Source organism: Thunnus thynnus, chromosome 18 (genome assembly GCF_963924715.1).
Source record: "Thunnus thynnus chromosome 18, fThuThy2.1, whole genome shotgun sequence".
Taxonomy (NCBI): Eukaryota; Metazoa; Chordata; class Actinopteri; order Scombriformes; family Scombridae; genus Thunnus; species Thunnus thynnus.
In genome coordinates this window covers 23,496,016-23,517,959 of record NC_089534.1, presented here as the reverse complement: position 1 = coordinate 23,517,959, position 21,944 = coordinate 23,496,016, and the positions used below count along the sequence as shown (strand labels likewise).

General features: G+C 40.4%; 1 protein-coding gene across 2 annotated transcripts in view; it reads right to left on the bottom strand.

Annotated features, from left to right (window-relative positions):
• Positions 1–19,951, bottom strand: part of jag2b (jagged canonical Notch ligand 2b) — a 53,327-nt gene extending 33,376 nt beyond the window's left edge. The window contains exons 1-2 of one of the 2 annotated variants that reach the window (XM_067571798.1): positions 19,515–19,951; positions 18,563–18,883 (exon numbers count right to left, since the gene is read on the bottom strand). In XM_067571798.1, the coding sequence (XP_067427899.1) occupies positions 18,563–18,883; positions 19,515–19,583 (390 nt within the window). In that variant the 5' untranslated portion in view covers positions 19,584–19,951. The remainder of the gene's footprint in view (positions 1–18,562; positions 18,884–19,514) is intronic. The other variant, XM_067571799.1, reaches the window with a different exon arrangement.
• Between the last annotated feature and the right edge of the window lie 1,993 nt (positions 19,952–21,944).

Here is a 21,944-nt window from a genome sequence, read left to right as displayed (position 1 = left end):
CCAACTCAAGGACTCTGTGTTGCTTGAAACCCATTTTGGTTTACCTGTTGTCTCTACTATAAAACAATTTAAGCCTTCCTCTGACAAAATCAATACATAAAACAGATCGAAATGATGTTAAGGCAGGTTGTTTTCCACCGTGTTTTCAAGGAAAAAAAGGATGAGCAGGTATGATGTCCATTAAGAAGGTCACTTTGCCAATATTAGCAGTGGGAGATGAACTCTGCCTGGCTTTGTCCTTGGTTGTCAGACAGTGAGGTAAATCAGCGGCTAAGGGGATTAGCTTGTTTCACAACAAGTTATGCTTTACAGTCGACCACTGAAGACATCATGCAATGGATTTATCATTGTCTTGTGTCCATTACATCGAATCCTTATGTTTCTTTTAAAAGTCGCTAACACGTGTACAATGAATTCAAACAGATGAAGGAAAAAGATGAGTGACAGCAACATCTTCAATCTTCATCATATCTATCAAAGAAAATTCAGCATAGTTTCCCCACAGACTTTTACTCCTCAGATGGACAATATGTGTATGATACCTGTTGTTTACATGAACTCAACAGTACAGGTTTTACAAATAAAATAGAACAATATGTACAAAACTGTATTAAACATCATCATATACCATCAGCATTGCATTCATGAATGATTATTCAATCAGTCAAAAAAAAACTATTGAAAACTATTTTCATAATCAGTTAATCATTTAAGTCATGTATCAATCAATAAAACCAAACCTTCTCTGCTTTCACCTTCTCCTGCTGCTTTTGTCTATTGATTAATCAGCTGATTGTGTTCTTGAGTAATAGGTTAGTCGTTTTTTTTTTTTACCATTGTCTTTTACAGACCAAACAAATATATTCTATTTATTATCATAAAAGACTACAAAAACTAGCGGATAAACAAATTTGCAGAGCTGGAGTGAGTGATTTTTGACATTTTTGCCAGAGAAAGACAAAATAATAAACTGACCATCAAAACTGAATTGACTAATTTTTTGTTATATTTCTTTGTGAGACAAAACAAGCAGCCTGACAATGTCCCACTTTGGGATAAATATGATTTTTTCGGGATATTTTCTTACATTACAAAGGCTCAACAATTTATCAGTACAATAAACAGATCAATCAGTAATGCAAATAATCATTAGCTTACCAAGGATGTTCAGCCTGAATCAGGAGAGCTGATGATGCAATTTCATCATGACATCAAACACAGCTATTCTTATTTTATTTACAGAAAAAAATGGATATTTGAATGTAACTATTACATTTATCAATTTAAGTCACATTGTTTGACACTTTGTGGATGTTGGGATGGTTACTAAAACACTGAACGGTTGCTTGTAATTGTTAGCAATGATGTAGCAAAAAACCTTCTGCGCAGCTGACATTGGTTTGAGTAAACATGAACACACACACACACACACACACACACACACACACAGATGGAAACTAACCAAGCTAACCAGCATCACAGGAGTAATCTAGCTGGTGTGCTGCAGGGCAAACTGCTAGGCAACCAGCTGACCTAAATAGCACTCATTACGTCACCACCAGTGACAGTTGTAGTAGCCACAGTGTGACTGCTGTGACCTCTACAGTAATGTCATTGATAGGACATCAACCCTGAGGGGTGAGTTAGAAAAAAAAAGCTTAAGGTGAGTATTTGAGGGACTTGTAGTTGGGCGACTGACATAGGAAAGAGAAATCACAGGGAGGGGGATTGTAAAATGTGTGTGCAAGTCTGTGTGTGTCTGTACGGGTGTGTGTGTGTGTGTGTGTGTCAGTCAGTCTGTGTTGTTGATCTGGAGGACCAACAAGCTGGTAGGCTGGTTGCTGCTGGGCTGTGGGATTAAGTAGGCTTGTCTGGCTGTGGGTGGTGGCGGGAGGAAGGGGAGGGGAGTGTTATTGTGGAAGACCACGGGTGACAAGAGAAGAGGATGGAAGATGACGGGAGAGGGGTGAGCTAAAGGGCTGGGGTCGGAGTTTGGACACGGGGGTACAGCTGCATGAGATGCTGGGCAAGTCAAGATGGTTGAGAAGGAACGCCGTAGTTACAGGAGAGGTGCAGGAAGAAGAGGAGAGTCTGGGGGTTTTTGGTGAGGTAAGGTGGTCCACGGGCGATGCTCGTGCTGCTGTTGCTGGAAGCTCTGCCAACCCGTCCGACTGCAGACGCACAACAGATGCGGCCTCAAAGATGGATTATTTGACATGAACGTGGATCATCCCACGACATGTAGCTCGGCTTCTGACCTTTCTACCCATCCCCCCTCCCCCCACTACAAAAGGGTGGGCTGGCTGCCCCAGTCTGAGCATGTGGGTGGGTGTGTGCGTATGCCGATGCATACAAGAGGAACTATGAGTGGCAATGCATGCATTAGTGACAGGAGATCTTCGGTGATGCCGCCCTGGTTCACAAGACTATGCAAGTGTTCACTCTTTGGACAGAAAACTCTTCATTGGACAGAATCAGAAGATCAAAGAAAGAACAGGTGGCCGTGTTGTGACCTGAGCCTTTTGGGTTTCCCTAAAATCCAGACCTGCTTGCATGCCTGCATGTTGTAAACGTTTCAGTAAATAGTCCCCTGAGTCAGTGTGTGTCGGGGTTGAGCAAAGCCACGGACTAGTCTGGTTTCCCACAGACCATCCCAGTCTGTGATTAGCTGGATTAAGTGACAGCTGCCCAAATGGTTGGAACAAGATAGATGGATGGGCAGGGGGATAAAGGGGAGGAGTGGGGGAGGGAAGGGGGAAAGGCTACTGAACAAAGACCCTTGTCCCAACACCGTAACTCACCCCCATCCCAATCAAAACCATTGTCCATGAAGAGACACAGTCAGCACGAGGACAATTAGTGTCAGCATGTGTGCTACTGAGCCTGGGCAGGACTGTTGCATGGGTGAAGTCAAAAAAAAAAAAAAAAAAAAGCTGCCAGTGGTTCTCGCACAAGTCCTGATCATCCATTCAACTATAAAAATTTCCTTATTTCAATAACTTGCCATTTTTCTCAACTCAAAAACACACATATAACCCACGTATGACTGTGTAAGATAGTTCATCCGAGACCATGAAGCATCCGCTGTCAGTCAAATCTCCAAAACCCTACCCAGCCCTTCCCCTAATGGATTAGAGGATTTACTCAGAGAAATCCTAGTTTTCAAGTCAAGAAGGGGGGCATGGTGAAAAAAAAAAAAAAAAAAGGATGTTTATGTGTCATCTACTCAGTGAATCTGTATTTGTTTGAAATGATGTAACACTCTGTTGCCATCTTTGCATTGCATGACATTAAATGAAAGGACTTTCCTTGAATCCAGGTAGAATCATTTAAACTCATTATAATGGGCCCTACTCATGAAGGCAGAGGATGCGGTAGTGATGTCTGGGGAGAGCCACAGGTGTAGGTTCCCACGCCAGATGAGGGCTGGATGGGTGAGTGGAAGGTGGTCATTTAAATAAAAAGGAACAGGGAACACAGAGAGGTGGTAGTGGGAAGTGGAAGCCAGGGCAGGTTGGGGTCACTAAGCATGGGATCTGCACGCTTCTTTTTCAAAAGAGGGGTCAGCCCTCTGCATTTGGGGTGATGTGCGTGTTTGCATTCGAAGAATACCAAGAATGTGAGATCCAGGCCTGGTGTGTAATCCCATGTGAGATCCCAGTTTGGATCTCAAATGTTGATTGAGCTTTGAGAATTATTACAAGTGGCTAGTTTCTCTTGCCTTTCATGCAACAAATTCCAATGTGTACTCCCTATAAAAAAACCCTCTGTAACCTCAAGCTATTTCTGTTTCCCATGTCATTGGGAGGTGACCTGAATGCCCACCTCCCTGTTCCCAGCTCCTCCACGGAGAGTTCCACTGACATCTCCTGATTTATTGCCTTCTGATGGGACATGAGGTCGTTACGATTCATCCCGTGGCCAGTAATCGCTGCATGTAATCTTCATTAATCTGTGATGTCAATCCCAGCTTTTGGTTTTACTAGGGCTGAGTCTACACTATTCCAGCAAGGGCACTGAGATACACCGTCTCTGTTGAATAGGAAGGCCAATGGACACAAAAGCATGTGATGTATTTTGGTCTTAGAAACTAGTAGTGAAAATATGGATGGATAACAGTGATCCTTATTGGCCTTACATGGATAAAAGCCACCTGAACATGGAGGAATAATGCAATGAAAATAGCCCTATAAAATTATGTTCATCAACTCTGTTGCATCTTCTATTCTAATTAGTCATTAAGACTAACTGGAAGTGAAATCATTGATAACTGAGGGTCATTAATGCATGGGACACAGCAGACTCACACCGTCTGAGATCACAACCAGACAAGTTTCAGACTGGAGAGGAGCTTGTAGGGTTTCGGGGGTTTGGGAAGTAGCTTCTTTTTCTTGCATTTGAGGGTAAAAAGTAGATTTAGATGTGTGAAACCAACGTCCTGTCACTTCTGCCTGGAGAGTCACTGCATCTAACTGTAGCTCCTCAATCTGTTCAGAGGTTCAGAGATCAAAGACCTCCAGTGGCAAAATCCTTGCAAATGTGGCAATGATGTTGGCAAGCAGTGATGTACAAGTTGGATGGTTTTTGACCCTTGCTGAAAGTCGTACTGAACATGTTTGAACCCTGCTTGTCACCTTTGTTTTTCCTTGGATTGCAAGTGGACAAAATTTAAACTTAAAGTATTTTTTATGAAGTCTAGAAAATATCTGAAAATTGTGAAAAATACCCACAGCTATTTCTCAAGAGTCCAAGTTGATATCTTCAAATTGCTCATTTTGTCCAATCAACAGTCAAAAACCAAAGGCTATTTCCTTTATAAAGATACAAAAACCGAAAAAGCAGCAAATCCTCAAATCTGAGGGGCTGGGACCAATGAATATTTGGTATTTTTGCTTGATTAATGATTTAAACCACTAATCAGTCATCAAACAAAAGTGTGGGTAATACTTTTTCTGATGAATGGCTAATTGATTTAATGATAAATCAACTGATCAGACCAAATGATAAGCCAACCCTACTTTCCCCACTTTTCCAGATTGCAAGCTGAAATAACATCAACTTTTCTGACCAATAGTTGTGCTTCCACCTGTGCACCATTCCACTTGGTCACAAACAAGAAAGTTATGTCAAGCCCTTCGATCTAAATATTGTTCATTAACAAATAGTTTTAGCATTGTGTTTGGTTCTGGTTGACATTAAGATACTTCCTCTTGTACAACATTGTATCGTTGCACTTACAGTAAGCTTGCATCTCACCTCAGAATCAAAGACGGAGAGGCCAGTGATCCTTCTTACGGACCAGACAAGACAATCTCCAGCAAGTGTGCCAACCTCTTCACACAAACATATACAAAGGAAAATGTCTGCAATTATGTGTTAAACTAAAGCCCATCCTATCTGAAGCCATGTGCCAGGGCCACAAGCCTTAAGACATGAGTAATTTTCAGGCAAAGTAGTTTATTAGTTTCTTCTGCATTTTGGTTGAATGAAACCCTACAAACAAGTTAGGCACCACTGCCTTTAGACTTAAGGCATTTTGAAAGACATGAATTTACACTGATATGACTAAATGAGGTCTTGAGAAAGCAGGTTACAGACTCTATAGCAGTCATATCTCTGCTGGGTAGAAAGGTGGAGGGCTGCGAGCTCTGCGTGCAAGTTGCTTGCCAAAGTCGTGTGCCAAGAGATGTCGCACTGAAGGCAAGGCATTTGGCTGGCTGGTGTACACCGGCTGTGCACACACACACACGGCCCATTGAGCATGCTGCTACTATGCCAACAGGGTCATTACCCATGCACTTCCAATACAACAAACCCCTCCCCTCTTGGTGCTAATTAACCAGCATGATCCAAGACTATGCAACACGTAAAAACAAACACCAATGCATTCACATTTGCGTAGAAAAATGAAATGACCTGACATACAAAACCACAGATATGCCCAGGTACATACGTACTGCAGGCTACAGAGTGGTTAGAGATGGGGGGGAGAGAGATACTGCCAAGACAGAAACTGGTTGGGGTAATGTTTTAAATTTCATAGGGCAAAAACTAATTGAATTTCTTGCATGATTCAAAATGGAAATATCAGTAAAACATTGCAAAATAAAAAGCTTCAAAAGCAGTTTTCGTTACTCAAGGAAAGTCAGGTTGCTTGTGCATCATTATGTGTGCCAAAAGCAACTTAAACATTTCAAACAACCAAGTTAAAGCTCAACTGTGGTGCGCGCTTGGATATTTGTCAATTACTTACTCAGGTGTTAATTTGCCTGAAGAAATGTAAAAATTACAGCAATAGACATGCTTCAGAAACATTAACAAGCTAATTCCTGATCCAAAGCAACAGGGCGCCTGACTGGAGAGCAATACAGCACCGCCTCCAGCCGGGCCCCATTATCATTTCAAACAGGTTCAACAGTACAGTGACAATTTAACTGCCCATGTAATGACATGCTTTAATTATCCCCACAAGGAGCCCCTAGCACCTGCACACCATTCATTTAACAAGAGACAGGGGACGCAGTGGGCCACAGCAACACGCACATAGAGCGTACTTTAAAACACACGAATCAATGCAGAGTGACAATGGAAATACACACATGCTGGGACACAAGTCACTACTATTTGCTATGCACCTGATGGTTATACCACATGTACTCAACACTTGAGATGTAGCCGCTGCTTTATCAGTCATTAGTGGATGCTGAATCATTTTTTCCCCCATACATTTTTCCAGATAAACAAGATGTTATCTGCAGCCTCCGAACCCCTGACAGCAATCAATATGCATGTTTACAAAGTGAGTTAATATGTTTGAACTATGCTCTTACAATACTGCAACTGCCATAAAGTTATTTGCCTAATTTAGTGCATGTTTTGTATCATTAAGACATTTTCCATCGTGCTCCAAGGTTATCAGACAGATTTCCTGCCTAACCAACTCTGTGGCACATAAAACTGAAATTACATTATAGACTTAAGTTCTTCAAGCCACCAGCCACGAACCACAACGTACTCAGTTCGAGTCTGGCTGTGGAATGTTGTTGCATGACGTTCCCCACCTCTTTCCCCCTTCATTTCCTGTCATCTCTCTATTGTCAGCAATTTAATAAAAGGCCTACAGTGCCCCCAAAATGATCCCAACACACTTGACTCTTGCAAAACAAAAATGAAAAATGGATATCAGCAAGGGCTGGGCGATGTAGCTGAAAAATTTATCACGATAAAATATTTCGTTTCAGTTGATATTGATAATTACTGATCGTTTTTAATGACCTATTTTTTAATAAAGACCAGGAAGAAAAGGCTGTATTTAACCACTTTATCTTGAATTTAACCCAAAAAACTGCCATACTGGTGAGCTGACCTGTCATTTTTAAAAAAAAAAAAACAAAAAAAACAAAAAACAATTACCTCACCATCTGTACTCACTTTCTCACTCAACACTGTTTGATGGTGCAACTGAACAACACACCTGTTAAATGATTGGCTGTTTGTGTGTCACTCATAGCACGCTCTATTATCAGGGGATATGATAGGCTGTTTATGAGCCAGAGAGGGAGCATGCTTGGGGTTTGTTCATGTAACCAAACTTTGCATATTTGTTATGTGCTTTCATGGCGGTTTGCAATTAATGCATTTAAGTGAAACTATCAGACATGCTATAGGACAATTTTCTTATTGCTGAATTGATGAAGTGTCCTTTGCAGGTACATATTGTTATTGTTTTATCGCCAGGTCCTAACATCAGCTTAATTTTGGCCTCAGATACTACAGAGATAAACCTACTCAGGCAGGCATCCTTAACATACTTATGAACGCACCCACAGAAATACCTGAAACATCACAACCAACAGACTCCTAATGAATACTGTTTTTGCTTTACCAGACAAGACATGTAGTCAGCTTCAAAATACAGAATCTGTACAAAATCTTCTAATTATCAAAGTTATCTGCAGCTTCAATCTGTTTGCCTCATTATGTGTAAAAGTAGGAGTATGTACCCCACATTTACCAGATTGACAAATTGTGGGTTTGCCTGCAGAGGATACAGTACTGTAACTATTTAGTGTTGTATGGTATTTAGTTTGGAGTGGCCAGCATCAACTTAAACTACACATCCAATTTTGTAAATGCAGTGTGCAATGTCTCATGTCTGTCCACCTCTCAGCTTCTTTACACCAGGTCATCATGACCCTGTTTTAATAGCTCTACGGAAACTGTAATACTAACGTGCCAAAAGCTTCTGAAAGCACTTTCTTGCACCGACTGTTAAGCTACACCCAACTTACTGTAGGAAATGCACTGTATTTCTGTCGGAAAGGTTTCCATGACAGCCCGTAACCACTTTGAATGCTGGTTTACACATTCAAAAATGATAAAGCCACTTGGTCCATGGTCCATATTCAGTGCAGTGGTTTGCTAAAAATGTGGTTTGCACTTAGCCACTGACCTGGGCAAGAATAATGAGTGTATTTCCATACGGCATGGCTACAGGACACGTCACATCCATTTTACTTTTAAATGCCTCAGTCAGTTACATGCAAAAAGAGGGGACATTAAAAGATAAAGCTGTCATGAATTGTCAGCATCAATTCATCACAGCTTTATCTAAGTTAGATACTTAAAATGAATTATTACTGTATTGTTATAGCCGGTGAGTTAGCTGGAAGGCAGACAAGATACAAAGAAAGTCAGAATCCGCAAAGTTTGACTTTGTAAACATCTGACCTTAGAACAACTGTTGAAATAAATGAACGACCAGATATAGTTTGGACTGGCAGCTTTGCAAGCTAACTAGGTAAGGAGGACAGTACCACAGGGAAACTGGTGCATTTTGGCACAGGCAGAAATATGCCCAAAATTAGTAGAAAGTCACTGGAACTGCTGACACATGGAGCAGAGTCTTTCACAAGATCACAGAAAGTCTAAAATGAAAAAAAAAAAAAAAAGTAAAAGAATTTTATTTGATGTTGCAAAACTTGAACTTTACCAGTCTGAACGTTTATGAAAGACACTGAAATGCTTCAAGACAGTAATGAGAAACAGTCTCTTCAACAAAACAGCTGATTCATCGACCCAACCAAAAAAAGTTGCAAGATTCTTCATGGAACTGATATGTGCAACATCAATAGACAAAGCGCAAACTGAAACATCATCCTCCTGAGGAACTGAGTAGGATAGCCGCCTTTGAATATAATGGATTATGAAAAGCAGTTATTTACCACTGAAACAAAAAAAAAACCCCGTTGGTGTACCTTATGTGAAATCACAGAATGAACAAAACAAAATGTTCTCATAGGAAATCCCCGCAGCCTCCTCCTCCACACCATAACACAGATCCATTTAATATTAAGAATGTAGTCAGAGTCAGATGGCGATGACAGAGTTCAGTCCGCATGGGCTTCCACAGGGCAGCTGTCCATATCACACAGTCAATACTACACTGCATCTTTGTTGATGAGCAAAGCAACAACACAGATGTCTGTCAGACTTGTAAACTCTGACGACAGGCAACAGTACGTAAGACTTGTAAGACAAAATGTGCAGTGTCTGAAGAGGAAGGCCTTGTTAGGGAGTAATCAGGGCATGAGTGATGATGATTCTTTCAATTCCTTTACCTTCTCCGCCTACACACACACTGGTGAACATGAGAGACAATTAATGTAACAGATGCTATTTTGAATTACACTGATGCTTTCATGAAAAAGCATAATTCACCATTTTGAAAGATTTTCCTGTCCATTGCAGAATCAGCTTTTTGCAGAATCAGAGTAGAGTAAAAACTCTACCCTAAAAAGTTGAAAATAAAAGCACAATTGTTTTGTGAAAATGTGGTGGTACTATGAATACTTTAAAATCATAATGTGCGCATTTCAGAGAGTCCATGAAGATTTCTTAAAGGGGACATATCATGCTTTTTATGATTTTCTGTAATTGATATACTGTTATGATGTCCAATGTCTGTGTTAAACATGGTCAAAGTTCCAAAACTTGAGGTGATTGTGTGTAAAAATGCCGCCTTCAAGTCAAAAGCCAGGGCTTCAGCCTGCTCTGAATACTTTGTTTGCAAAGTTACCTCTACTTCCTACTCGTGATGACATCAGATTGTTCAGCATTGTCCACTGGTATATTTTGGATCGGATTCTGGCTCAGAACATGTACGGATGTTTTTGAGAAGTTTGTTTTTTGAGTAAAGAATGTTAAAAAGAAGTGAAATCCCACTTCTACTGTTTGTTTACATAGCCTCTGGAACAGAAGCTAACCAATGAGAGTGGGCGCATTGAGAGGGGGGCCTTAAAGAGACAGGAGCTGTTTCAGACAGAGGCTGAACTGAGGGGCTGCATAAAGAGCCAGTATAAGATAAATAAGGAGTTTTGAATGGTAAATCATTCAAAGATATTCCAGTGGAGCCCCAGAATAAGAAGGAATATGAAGTCAAAATGTCCTCAATGGCACATGAGTAATAATTTCTATATGGCTATATGCAATAAAAAGGCAATTTTAATAACTTTTATCTATCAGTAGTGAAAAAAGAATTTTGAACATGTAAAATTTCACACGAAACTTAAAATGTTAAAAATAAAAAAAATCTTAGAAGGGAAGTGTACAACAATAATAAGTTCATATTTCATACAGTCCTTGTGACCGCTCTGTCTCTGTCTCCGATGAGGAGACTAACCCTAGACCTTATTCTAGACCACAGTTCACTGAAGCATCCCAGAGGATCCCTCTCACGTGTTGCTTAAGTAGGGAGCTGAAAACAATCTCAAGAAATTAAAAATAGCTGAAATACAAATATCAGACCTTAAGTACCACTTTTAGGGGAAAGAGAGCTCTTGGAAAAAGCTGACATTTCACTTTGGGAGTTCTGCCTGACCGACTAATTGCATAATCAATACAGAGCCGAGCTGAATCACAGGTGAGACTCCTGTGAGTGGCTTTCCACAAAAGATGAAGGATGGGGGAGGGAGTCACAGCAAGGAAAGATAATTGTTTACTTGAGGCCTATGTGGCCGTCTCCTAGCAACAGCTCTGTCAAGCTCTGTATCAGGTGTGGCAAACCACGGCAGCCTCTGTTAGCCTTTGGTACTGTGAGTGTGTATTCATCCAAAATATAGCTACTTAACTGCTGTCTGAGGCAGAGACGAGAGGAGAGGGAGGAAGGGGGAAAGACGCACTAAAGCCACTACTAAAGCGTCTGTCCTACTTCTTTCTAATATTAAGCACTACACTCTGTCTGTACAGTGTCCCAATTCTTATTTTCCCCCCTCACACGTAGCTCAGATCTTGTTTTCTCATTAGCATGAACTGCAGGCGTTGCATGGAAGACAACCAGAAACAACAAAACCGAGACAGACGACTTAATATGCTTTTGTGAAAATTTCCAAAAATCATTAAAATCCCAAAGGGTACAGTAGATACACCTACGAAAAAGAGCTTAAAAACAAACATACTGTAGGTTGTCTTTTGTTACTGTTTGCACGTTTTACAGTATTAACACTAAAGCATATAATCCTGGCATATATATATGAACATGTAGTCCAAACACAGAACTGTGGACCAACTTTCCGTCATTCATGCTAAATCGCTGCCTGCATCAACCTACAGTGCTGATGATACTGGTGAATGTTTTCAGCTACTCCAGCACAAAATTTGGACCTAAAACACATAGATTTGCTACAGTATTTAGCAAATTCAAATAACTTTGTATTCTTAAATCTATAGAAGAACAATATCCCCATTTCTGCAAATTTGGTCTTTGTGATTTATCCTTTCAAACTGAGTGCTTGATTATCTTTCAGCCTCTCCCCTGGCACCTTTTGAGGTCAAAAATGAGAACCAGTTCTTGTAACTTTTCGAAAACCAACAATCTGACCATCTTCACCCACTTCACACAGTGATGTAAGCAGGGTTTGAACTCCTCTCTCAAGCTCTCATTTTTCATCCTTCACACAGTTACTTCCATGACTTTTCACATCTACAACAGAGTGAAAAACCACAAACGCCTTGAGGAGAGACTGTCCTGAGGTGTGCACCGTTATTCCCATTTATATGATTCATTGTTGAGACAAAAAAAAAGATACACAAAAGACACAGAGCTCTTGTAGAGAGATGAGAGAGGCAGTATGATGCAGCCAGGAGGAGGCCATGATGGAAGACTTTGTGTGGCCGTTCAAAAAGTGGTCCAAACACTTTCGCCTTCAGAAACAGTTCAAGCATACTGAACCAGTAATGCACATCCACCCACCCGGTCCAATCACAGTTGGCTGCTGATTCACCCATGTGGTTTCAGATTGTACAAGAACAACTTTGAAGGTAGACTCTTGTGGAAGTCTGACGTGGGTGGTCCCACACACCCACTCCAAGAACCACACACTGAACAGTACTTGTATCTTGACTTAATACTGACAATACACACACCTGACAGTAGCACAAAAAAAAAAGTATGACAGTAACACTGTGTGCATGTGAGGTGCACGTGACAAGCAAAAGCAGTGAGCCAAAACCATTCAAATAGTTGGGTTTGTTCCAGGAAAAACAATCTCAAAGATCCCCTTCAGACATGTTTTAAGATGTATGTAAAATACTCCACTTTGACTAATAATTTGTGTTGGATATGTTTTTTTCCACAGAAGAAAAGTTAACTTATCTTGTTAAAATCCTTAAAATGGCATCTACTCCTTCTGCCTCGTTAAAAATTCAACAATCTATAAATATTCAAATATTGTTGATTTCTAAAGTTTTCCTGCTGGACACAAGATGTCTCCTACTTCACTGTAATTCTTAGTTTTTGTGCACTGGAGGCTTCAAGTTTCCACATCACACTTATAGTTTCACTCCAAACTATGACCGTGATGTCACATGTCATGCTCGTAGGCCCGCCTCTTTAATTTAGATTTTCAATGAGCACAGAGGAACTTTCCACTTTCAGCAGATGAATGTGAAAACAGTCTTCTGGTGTCAAACTCTGCACATCCATCATTCTGCACAGTGAAGCTCAAACACCCAACTGAAGGAATAAGAAGAAAAACACTGAGCGGAGGGAGGCTTTAAGCAGGTCTGTGCAGATTAATACATCATTTTAATGTGAATGAGATCATCGTCGCCTCATGAGGAAGCTGCACACAGCTCAAGGGTGTTCATGAGCAGCAGACCAAATAAACCAACACACTTGATACACACTTCATCCCTTGATCAAGATGTTTAAATTGCCATGACTGAGTATTTTGGTGAAAGCATGACATTTAAAACATATTCAAATTCAAATTCTTCGACTCCTCGAGCTTCTGGAATAACGATTAAGCCTCTCAATCTTAATTTAGATGATGGCTGTTGCAGATCACCTACAGGTCTGGCTAACTACATGCATCCATTTACTAGCTGAGTGAGAAAGGAGCTCTCATACATATCCAAGTTCAGATAGATATGGTTACAGGCCGGCTCACATCAATCGGACGTCCGGCTGATGTAGCTGGGGGGCGGGGAGGGACAGACAGAGAGGCAGAGAAATTCCACCGGCAATTTCATTAGTGATCAAATGGAAGTAAGACGTGTCTCTCTCCCTCTCGCTCTCTCTGCTAAAGTGCAGACACAGCATGAGCCAACAAAATGGAAACTCAATCAGACGGGCCAAACGAGGCCTTAACGTGGTCAGATGGCTGCTGGAGCGAGTTGATGTTTGACGTCCATAGAAGCATCATCCACATAATGACACTGTGTGATGACTTAAAAAGGGCTGCAACGAATGATTGTGTTCATTATCGATCAATCTGCAAATTTTCTCAGTTAGTCGAGCTTTTAGTCTATGAAATGTTACTAAATGGCTTTTACAATGTGTCAGAGGCCTCTTCAAACTTCTTGTTTTGTCTGACAGTTAAAAACATTAAGATATTCAGTTGATTGTTGTATATGAAAAACAGCAAATTTTCACATTTGAGAGGCTCAAACCATCAAATATTTTAGCAATTTTGCTTGAAAAATGACAATTGATTATCAAAATAGTTGCAGATAAATCTTATGACAATCAACTAATTGAGTAATTTATTAATCGTTGCAGCTTTAAACTTAAACCTGAACAGTTTCTTAATGTAATAGTTCTGCGTTTGAGCATATACATGTTTCTTACTTTCTTTTGAAGAGTTAGAGAAAATTGTTATCAAAGTCATTTGTGGATGTTGAGTACAGAGCTGGAGCAAGGATATGGTTAGCTTAGCTTAGCATAAAGACTGGAAACGGGGAGTCAACAGCTAGCCTGGCTTTGTCCCAAAAAAATAATAAGCCTAACAAAACCTATAAAGCTTTCCTTTTTACTGAAAGTATCTTGTTTGTTTCATCAGTACATTTACAGAAATGTAAACCATTGGAGGAGTTGAGTGCTGTGACTATTTCTTGACAAACAACAGCTTATCCTTCCACACAGTACTTTAGCGCTGCATGTCCGGCGGCTACACAAAAAATGATTTATTTGCCAAGACATAGTTACAGCATGCTTCTCCTTAAACCACAAAATTGTTGTTTTCATATTTCTGTCTGTTATGTCCGGGTTAAAAAAATGAGATGCAGCCAGTTTATTATGTGAGCTTTAGAGGTATTGTTAGGCGTAGTTTCAAACTTTGGAGAGAGCCAGGCTAGCTGTTTCCCCCTGTGTCTAGTCTTTATGCTAAGCTAGGCTAACCAAGTTCCAGGCCACTCTCAAAAAGAAAGCAAATAAGCTTTACTTCCCAAAATGAACTCTTCCTTAAAACCTAAAACACAAGTGTGAAGTAGTTAGACTAAAGCATGAGAGGAGAAAAATAGCAACTAGGTAACACATTTCTAGATACCAAAAGTCCATTTCCTCCAGCAGTCATGCTAATTTATTTTAAGAGTCAAGTGTAAATACTCAATCTAGGACATTAAGTTCCCTAAAATCTCCTGTCTTTCTCATTGTGGGTAAAAACTCAGTCCCACTGTAAAACAAATTTCCTTAACTCAATCATAAAAAGGTGTGGATTGCCATTCAAACAGCACCTTAACAAAAGATTAAAACCCATAAGCAGAGAAAGCATCACCAGCAAAGTGCATTTACTGTAAATTTAAACCTGTAGAGAAAGACTGAGTGTAGGCTGAGCTCAGGGGTGGCAGCAGCATCAGTAGTCAGTCACTTTACTGGCATGCTGGCAAGAAAATCTATCGCTGGAGAATCACTGGAAGATTGCCAAAGAATGGATAAGCATCATGCAATCTGAGTAAAATCAGCCATTAACGAGTGCATCACACTGGTGTGATGATAGCTGAACCGATATCTCTGTCTCTTCACAGAACAAGCAGCTCTTCCCAGAAATGTGGGATGATTTTCATTGTCACAGCCCAACTGCACTACAACTAGACTGGGAGATGAAAAGTGTTCTGTGAGAATAGGCTCAAGTGTCAATTCAGAAAATTAAAATCTGAAGCATCAAAGAGTATTTTTCACAACTCAGCATTTCGAGGTCAATTTAAAAAAAAATAAATCACTGCTTGTGTCTGATTTTGTAGGAAATAGTTCAATATGAACTGCATTGATCATGGAAAAAAACATATGCTTTCATAGCTACAGTTTATCATTTTTTGAGAATGTTTAGTGAAAATAAAAAGCCTTAGAGTCTTGAGAGGAACTTCCAAGTTGACTAATTTGCAAACACTTGCATAACTAAGCTGCCATGTACACCAAAATTTACCAAAAATATGAGTTTTCTCAGGAAAATTACACATGTAGATTGCATCTCTCAGGGTTTTTTGCATGCGATACGGATTTTTACAGTTCTTAATAACATAAAACGTGTCACAATATTTCAAGAATTGCCAACTTTACGCAAATTAATTACGAAATAATGCATGACTTTCATTTTCAGACTGCTGAAGCCGGGTTCGGGATGAGAAGAGTAGAAGAGTAAAGCCCACATTGGTTTCCATTAGGCTTAAGATGGGCAGTTGGCCAGATGACACAGCCATATAGTACACTGCATCTTTGTTTCTTCAGTGAGGAAAGCGACAACGCCACAGCTAGTGACCCCGCCGGCTTGTTGTGACATCTGGCACTGGAATAGTGCACCGTTATCAGCCTAGACCACTTAACAGAAAGACAACACACCAGAATAGCCCTCTTCACCTCTGCCTTGAGGTGTCGCTCAACGCCATGAATAAAGAGACTCCCAGAGCTTCATATCAGATGTGTCGGTGATTGTTAGATGTGTGATCTTTTATGCATGTCATTTCAAACTAAATCCAGAAAACTGATTCGCTAACTCAGCCCTCCTCCCCACCTGATGGTCTAAACAAGAGCCTCGCTCATTAAATATAACATATGTCCTTTACTGTGTGAAATCGCACCTTTGCCATTTTCCCCTGAAGCTTCAAAACGTTAGCAAAGGCAGCTGTTAGCTGACTAAAGGTGGACCGCCTCTGTTATAAACGGCTGCGGGAAACCCTGAAATCATTAAATACACAAAAGACAAAACCTGGATCAAACCCATGAGGCCTTACACAAAAGACCACAGCAAGTACACTAGCACAAAGACTTGTTATTTATTAGAACCGACCAGTTAAGGAAATATAGTTTACTTCAACCTTTTAGTGCTCAAAAGCAGCTAAAACTTTTCGTCAAAACAGGACTGCATGCAATGAATCATTGATTTCATTATCAATTAATGTACTGATTATTTTCTCATTTCATCAATTTATTGTTTTGGTCTATAAAATAGCAAATAGTGAAAAAAATGCCCCATAACTAGCTCCAAGAGCCCATGATGACAGCCTTAAGTGCCTTGATTTGTCTGACCTATAATCCAAATGCCAAGAATATTCAGTTTGCTATCATAAGGAAACTGAAAAAACATTCAGATTGAGATGCTGGAACCAGAGATTTTTTGCTTTCATCAATTATTCTGCTTATTATTTTCTAAATACACCAACTAATTTTCTGTACATCAACCAATCGACTGATCAGCACTGGTTGGTACAATAGTCAAGTTACTGTCTAATTCCTTTAACACACTACAGCACGACCACTACATTAAAAATCTGAATGAAAGCATTCAATTCAATTTAACAGAATCACCAGCTAGATGTCATCAAAAACCACAAGTGCATCCCACAAAAAAAAACAAACAAACAACTGAAAGCGTGTTCAGTGCTACTGTACTGTACAAGCATTTTTAAGCAGCATGGCGGTCAAAACATGCACACGTTCTTCGCGTGCCTAATCCATCAGCTATCACTCAACTACAGTCAGACGAGCTTAATTGCCCTGGAGGGGCCACCAGGGGCCACCTGGCACCCACAGCAGGAGAGGGAAGCTGTGGGGTGCAAAAGGGGGGAAGAGAAGGGTACAGCCAGCAATACCAAACCATTGCCAGCAGGCACCATTCACTTCAACTGAAGGCATATTTCACACTCGCAGCGTGTCATTCATTCATCGTCATAATGGAGAATGAATTGGGGAGCATCCATCCAACACATAAACCAGACTATACTCGCAAATACAGTACATGCCATTCTTGTAGAAAGAAAGAACATCACACACGTCTCCTGTGAGGCATAAAAGCAAAATTAAGATATCAAATTTGTTTATGATGACCACACATCCAACACACAAACCAGCATTTGTTCTTACGTTAAATTAACTTTTGCAGCTGCTTTTCCTGGTATTTCCCACAATCATCTTCCAACAAAACTGGCACTAGCGAGCAATGAGGACCAATTCTAAAAATGTTCATCTTATTAAACCAAAGGCCACTTGACGGATTATATGAATTTGCCCTGAACACCCTCATGAATCAGCAAATGTCATGTTCTGAGGTGTACAGCTTCGCCATAACCGTCTCTCCATTTGAGAAGTAACAGAGTTCCCCCTCTAGGGTCCACATATCAAAGCATTTCCCCCAGTCTAATTACTCTATCACGGCCTTGGCAGGTGCAAGCTGGTGGATTGGAACAAAGCCAACCCTCATATATCAGGGCAACTTTAAAAGATGACCCAGACGACACTGCGAACCACTGTAGCTGCAACCGGATCCTTGTGAAGCATGCAATCGTTTAACCGTGATAAGTGTCAAATCTTATAAGGACAGGATGCTGCTAAGATGCCCATTTAATGGGGTGTATCTCTTCTGCACAGGCACAAACACATAACCCAATTAATCAAATCTTTAAGGATTTTTGGTAAATTTGGCACCAATTTGATCCATTAAGCAGCAGTTTATTCATATAAAATATCAGCTTTTATGCTGAAAGGAGAAGTGAAATTGCCCCTTTTATAACAGGTTCTTACTGTCAAGCCTTGTAGCCCTGCAAAGATGACAGAAAGTATTAACTTTTATCCAGATAAGTGCTGCTGTAGTGCATTGGATGTATGAAGAATGGGAGAGGGGCTCCGAACCATCCATATATGGTTTTATGATGTGTTCCCACATACATACACAAGATGATGGACTTTACATTGCTCAAATTTTAAACAGGGTTCAGTGCTGTGCTCTCTCCAGAGGAGAAGGGGTCAGGAAACACTCCTGTGGGTTTAACTGGAGCAAGGAATCACACTCACCGGCCACGCAAACTGGAAAGGGATCAAAATCTTGCCAGCATCGTCGATTTTATTCGGGTTATTCTTTGCGCCCTTAAAAGAAAACGTATTTCCACCGAGAACTTGCGTAGATCCAACTCCTAACACGCAGGGGCCGGTGGTGGTGACCTCCATCTGGTACTCCTTCAGGCAGACTTTGAAGTAAGTGTCGCACTCGTCTCGGGTGCAGCGCAGGTCCTGGGAGCTCCTGGATCCGTCGCAGCACTCCCCGTCCGCCAACTCGCCGTTTACATTCTCCACGGAGATCAGCTGCAGCTCGAAATAGCCGGTTGACTGGGACACCTAGAAACAACATTTTTAAAAAGACCAAAATTATTTATATACCCATATTAAAAGCCTACAGCGTGATGCAGGCTGCTCAAATCGGTGCGTAAAAACGGACAAGTGGCCAAAATAGTGAGTGCTCTATTCTCAATTAAAAGCATTATAAAGCAAGCGTTTGTAGATGGCGGTGGATATTCCAAAATGATTTGTTGCACCATGAATGGACCACGTGAATAGCCTACAGTTGGCAGGCTGGTGGTTTCAGACAATCAGGTTACTCTCAGACGGGAGCAAATGAACCGCTGCAGCAGCCAATTGATGCAATGCAACTTACAACTTCTTGTTTGGTTCAGGCCTAATTCTCAACCCAAATATTAAAACATTACATTGCTCAGCATTGTAACCAAAATGGAGAGTAGCCTGTATCAATTCCTCAGACTTCAAATCTTGTCATGGTAACATGATCACATGCTCCACAACTGACGGCTACGTAATTCAATTATCGATTAATGTGATGCGAATTTGCAACGCCGGAGAGCAAATACATCTGCCCACGCCCACCAACTTTTGACATTGGTAATTTTAAACATTTATTTTACGTATGCGGGGCGTAAATAAATATTTTTAAAATGAAGGGGAGGCTTCTTACCTTCGTCCATAACGTCAACAGCAGGCACACTATTGGGAAGCAATTCCTAATCCCGGTGCGATTCCACATGCCTCCGATTAATTAGAGTGACATAGGAGGGGGGGAGAAGCGATAAGAAAAGACAAACAGCCGCGGAGCCGGCGACTAGTTCCTCCTCTCCTGACATGCAAGAATCAAATCTTCACATGCGTGTTTTCCCCACCGAGTGCGTCCAGATTTCACCGAGGCATTACATGCGTGTGTGTGTGTGTGTGAGCAGGCGGCGGATTGCAGCGCAGTGATGGTCCATGTACAGGAGTGTCCCTCCGTCAAATCTCTCCACACAGCAACTGATGTTTCGTAGCCACAGCCTGAGGAGAGGATGTCTGCTTTGATTGGCAGCTCCGCAAACCACTTACAAATTGGCCTGCGGGCAGTCTCTGAGCCAACCGGATTAAGGGGCGGACAATAGTATAATACCCCCACCAACCTTCCTCCTCCTCCTCCTCCCCCCTCCTCCTCCTCTTCTTCTTCTTCGTCCTCCTCCCAAAACTTGAATTATATAGGGTTTCTATTGAGCTTCATTTGGACAAACCGCATTACAGCATGCAAACAAAAGCAGGGGTCGACTTTAATTAAACGCGCCCGCAGAGATATTATAATGAGCCGGGCTATTATTTCAAATTAGGAGCCTATCAGTGATGTCTTGAATTTAATTATAGTCTTTATTAAACGCAGGGACACATTTGAATGACAATTTTTTGGACACCAGTTCATTCCAAGCATTTAAGTATAATTTGTCACCAAAACTTTCCCGCATGTTGACTCAATTTTTCCGCTCAAAGTGGACTAATTGCTGGTGACTGATATGTAATTTGGTTATGATCATGATGCTGTGATTATAGTTTGCGTTAAATGATCAGTTTGGATGGAACATCGGTTCATCTAGTTGCTTTTAATTATAACGATGGTGAAAAACTACAATAAATACTCATTTACTATGGAGAGTGGAACACCTTGGCTCAAGAGAGAAATACCAATTTATTTAATCCTTTTGCCAAAAAATATTATTTTACGTATCTTGTTTTCTGCAGCATGACTTGCTATTAAAGGTAAAACTGCCCCTACAATGCAGCACTTCTTCATTAACAAGACTAAACTGTGTAAACCAGCAGTTTTACCAAGGTGCTCTCCTCAGTTCAACCCCATACATTGCAGTAGTTTAGAGCGCCCTCTACTGTTTGCATCAGTCACCAGTTAACCTGATTCCCTAAAAACCGGCAATATGAAGAAATTAGATGTGCAAATTTTGATTTGATGTTATATCACACATTTCAGTTGTTCATATACCGATATTCTCATAATTTGTTAGATATTGCATGGAGTTTGATGCTGTAAAAAGTAAATAAAAAAACATTTTGTCCCTATTCTCTTGGAGCAGATATTTCATTTTCCCTTTAAGACATTTGTGAACATATTCTGTGCTTTAACACGTGTTCTCATTGATATGTAGTTTTTTCTCTGCCGTTAATTAATCCTATCTGCCCTGATAGAGAATTTTTTAGATGTCACAATTTGCACTTTGTCTTAATTAAGGATATTTGCATCACTTGACAGCTCGGTCAGGGGTTCTGATTCTTGTTGACAGGTGGCCAGTGGTTACTGTTTTTACATTTGAAGGACCACACCAGTGTTTTTGCATGTTTTAGCTCACATTTAGCCCCCTTTTAAAAGTGATAACCATTTCTCAAAGCAAAGTGTTGTTTTTTTCTTTCCCCTTACAAGCAGAAATGTGATTCTTTTCATTTCCTTCCAGTACAAGAATCAATATGCAGATAATTGAAATTCAATCAGTCTCCATCACAGTAAACAGCATGTGTGTGTTTTTCTTGTTGTTAAAGTTGCAGCAACATTGCGTGGTAATAAATGCAATTGTAAAAGCTGACCGGTGTGAAAAATTATCTTCTGGATTACAGTGCAGAAATATTGCAACTATGACAAAAATAAATGATGTTCATCAAGCATGTTTTAAATTGATTTACATACTGTGTGATAATAAATGGAAACCAAAGGCTGCCTGAAGGGGAAGGAAAACATAGTACCTTTTTTTATAGGTGGACATCAGTACCCAGACTAGATGGCGCATTCTCCTTGTATCTGATGTTCATGATCACAACGAAAAGACAAAACATCCATCAAATACTCACATTCAGCTGCATGTGGGACAGATGTTCTCTCTGAGCTTATAGTTTGGTGATCTGGGTCTATTAATTAATTACTTTGACCAAACAGTACAGTCTTGTAAATTGTTTCATCATTTTGCCCCTATAAAGCTTTCATTATCTATATAAACAGGTTTTGAAGTTTTGACTGCAAATGATATTAACTTCAGAGATCAGAGATTATTTTAAGGAAAATTACAGTATTTTACAATCAGACTTTCAACATTAG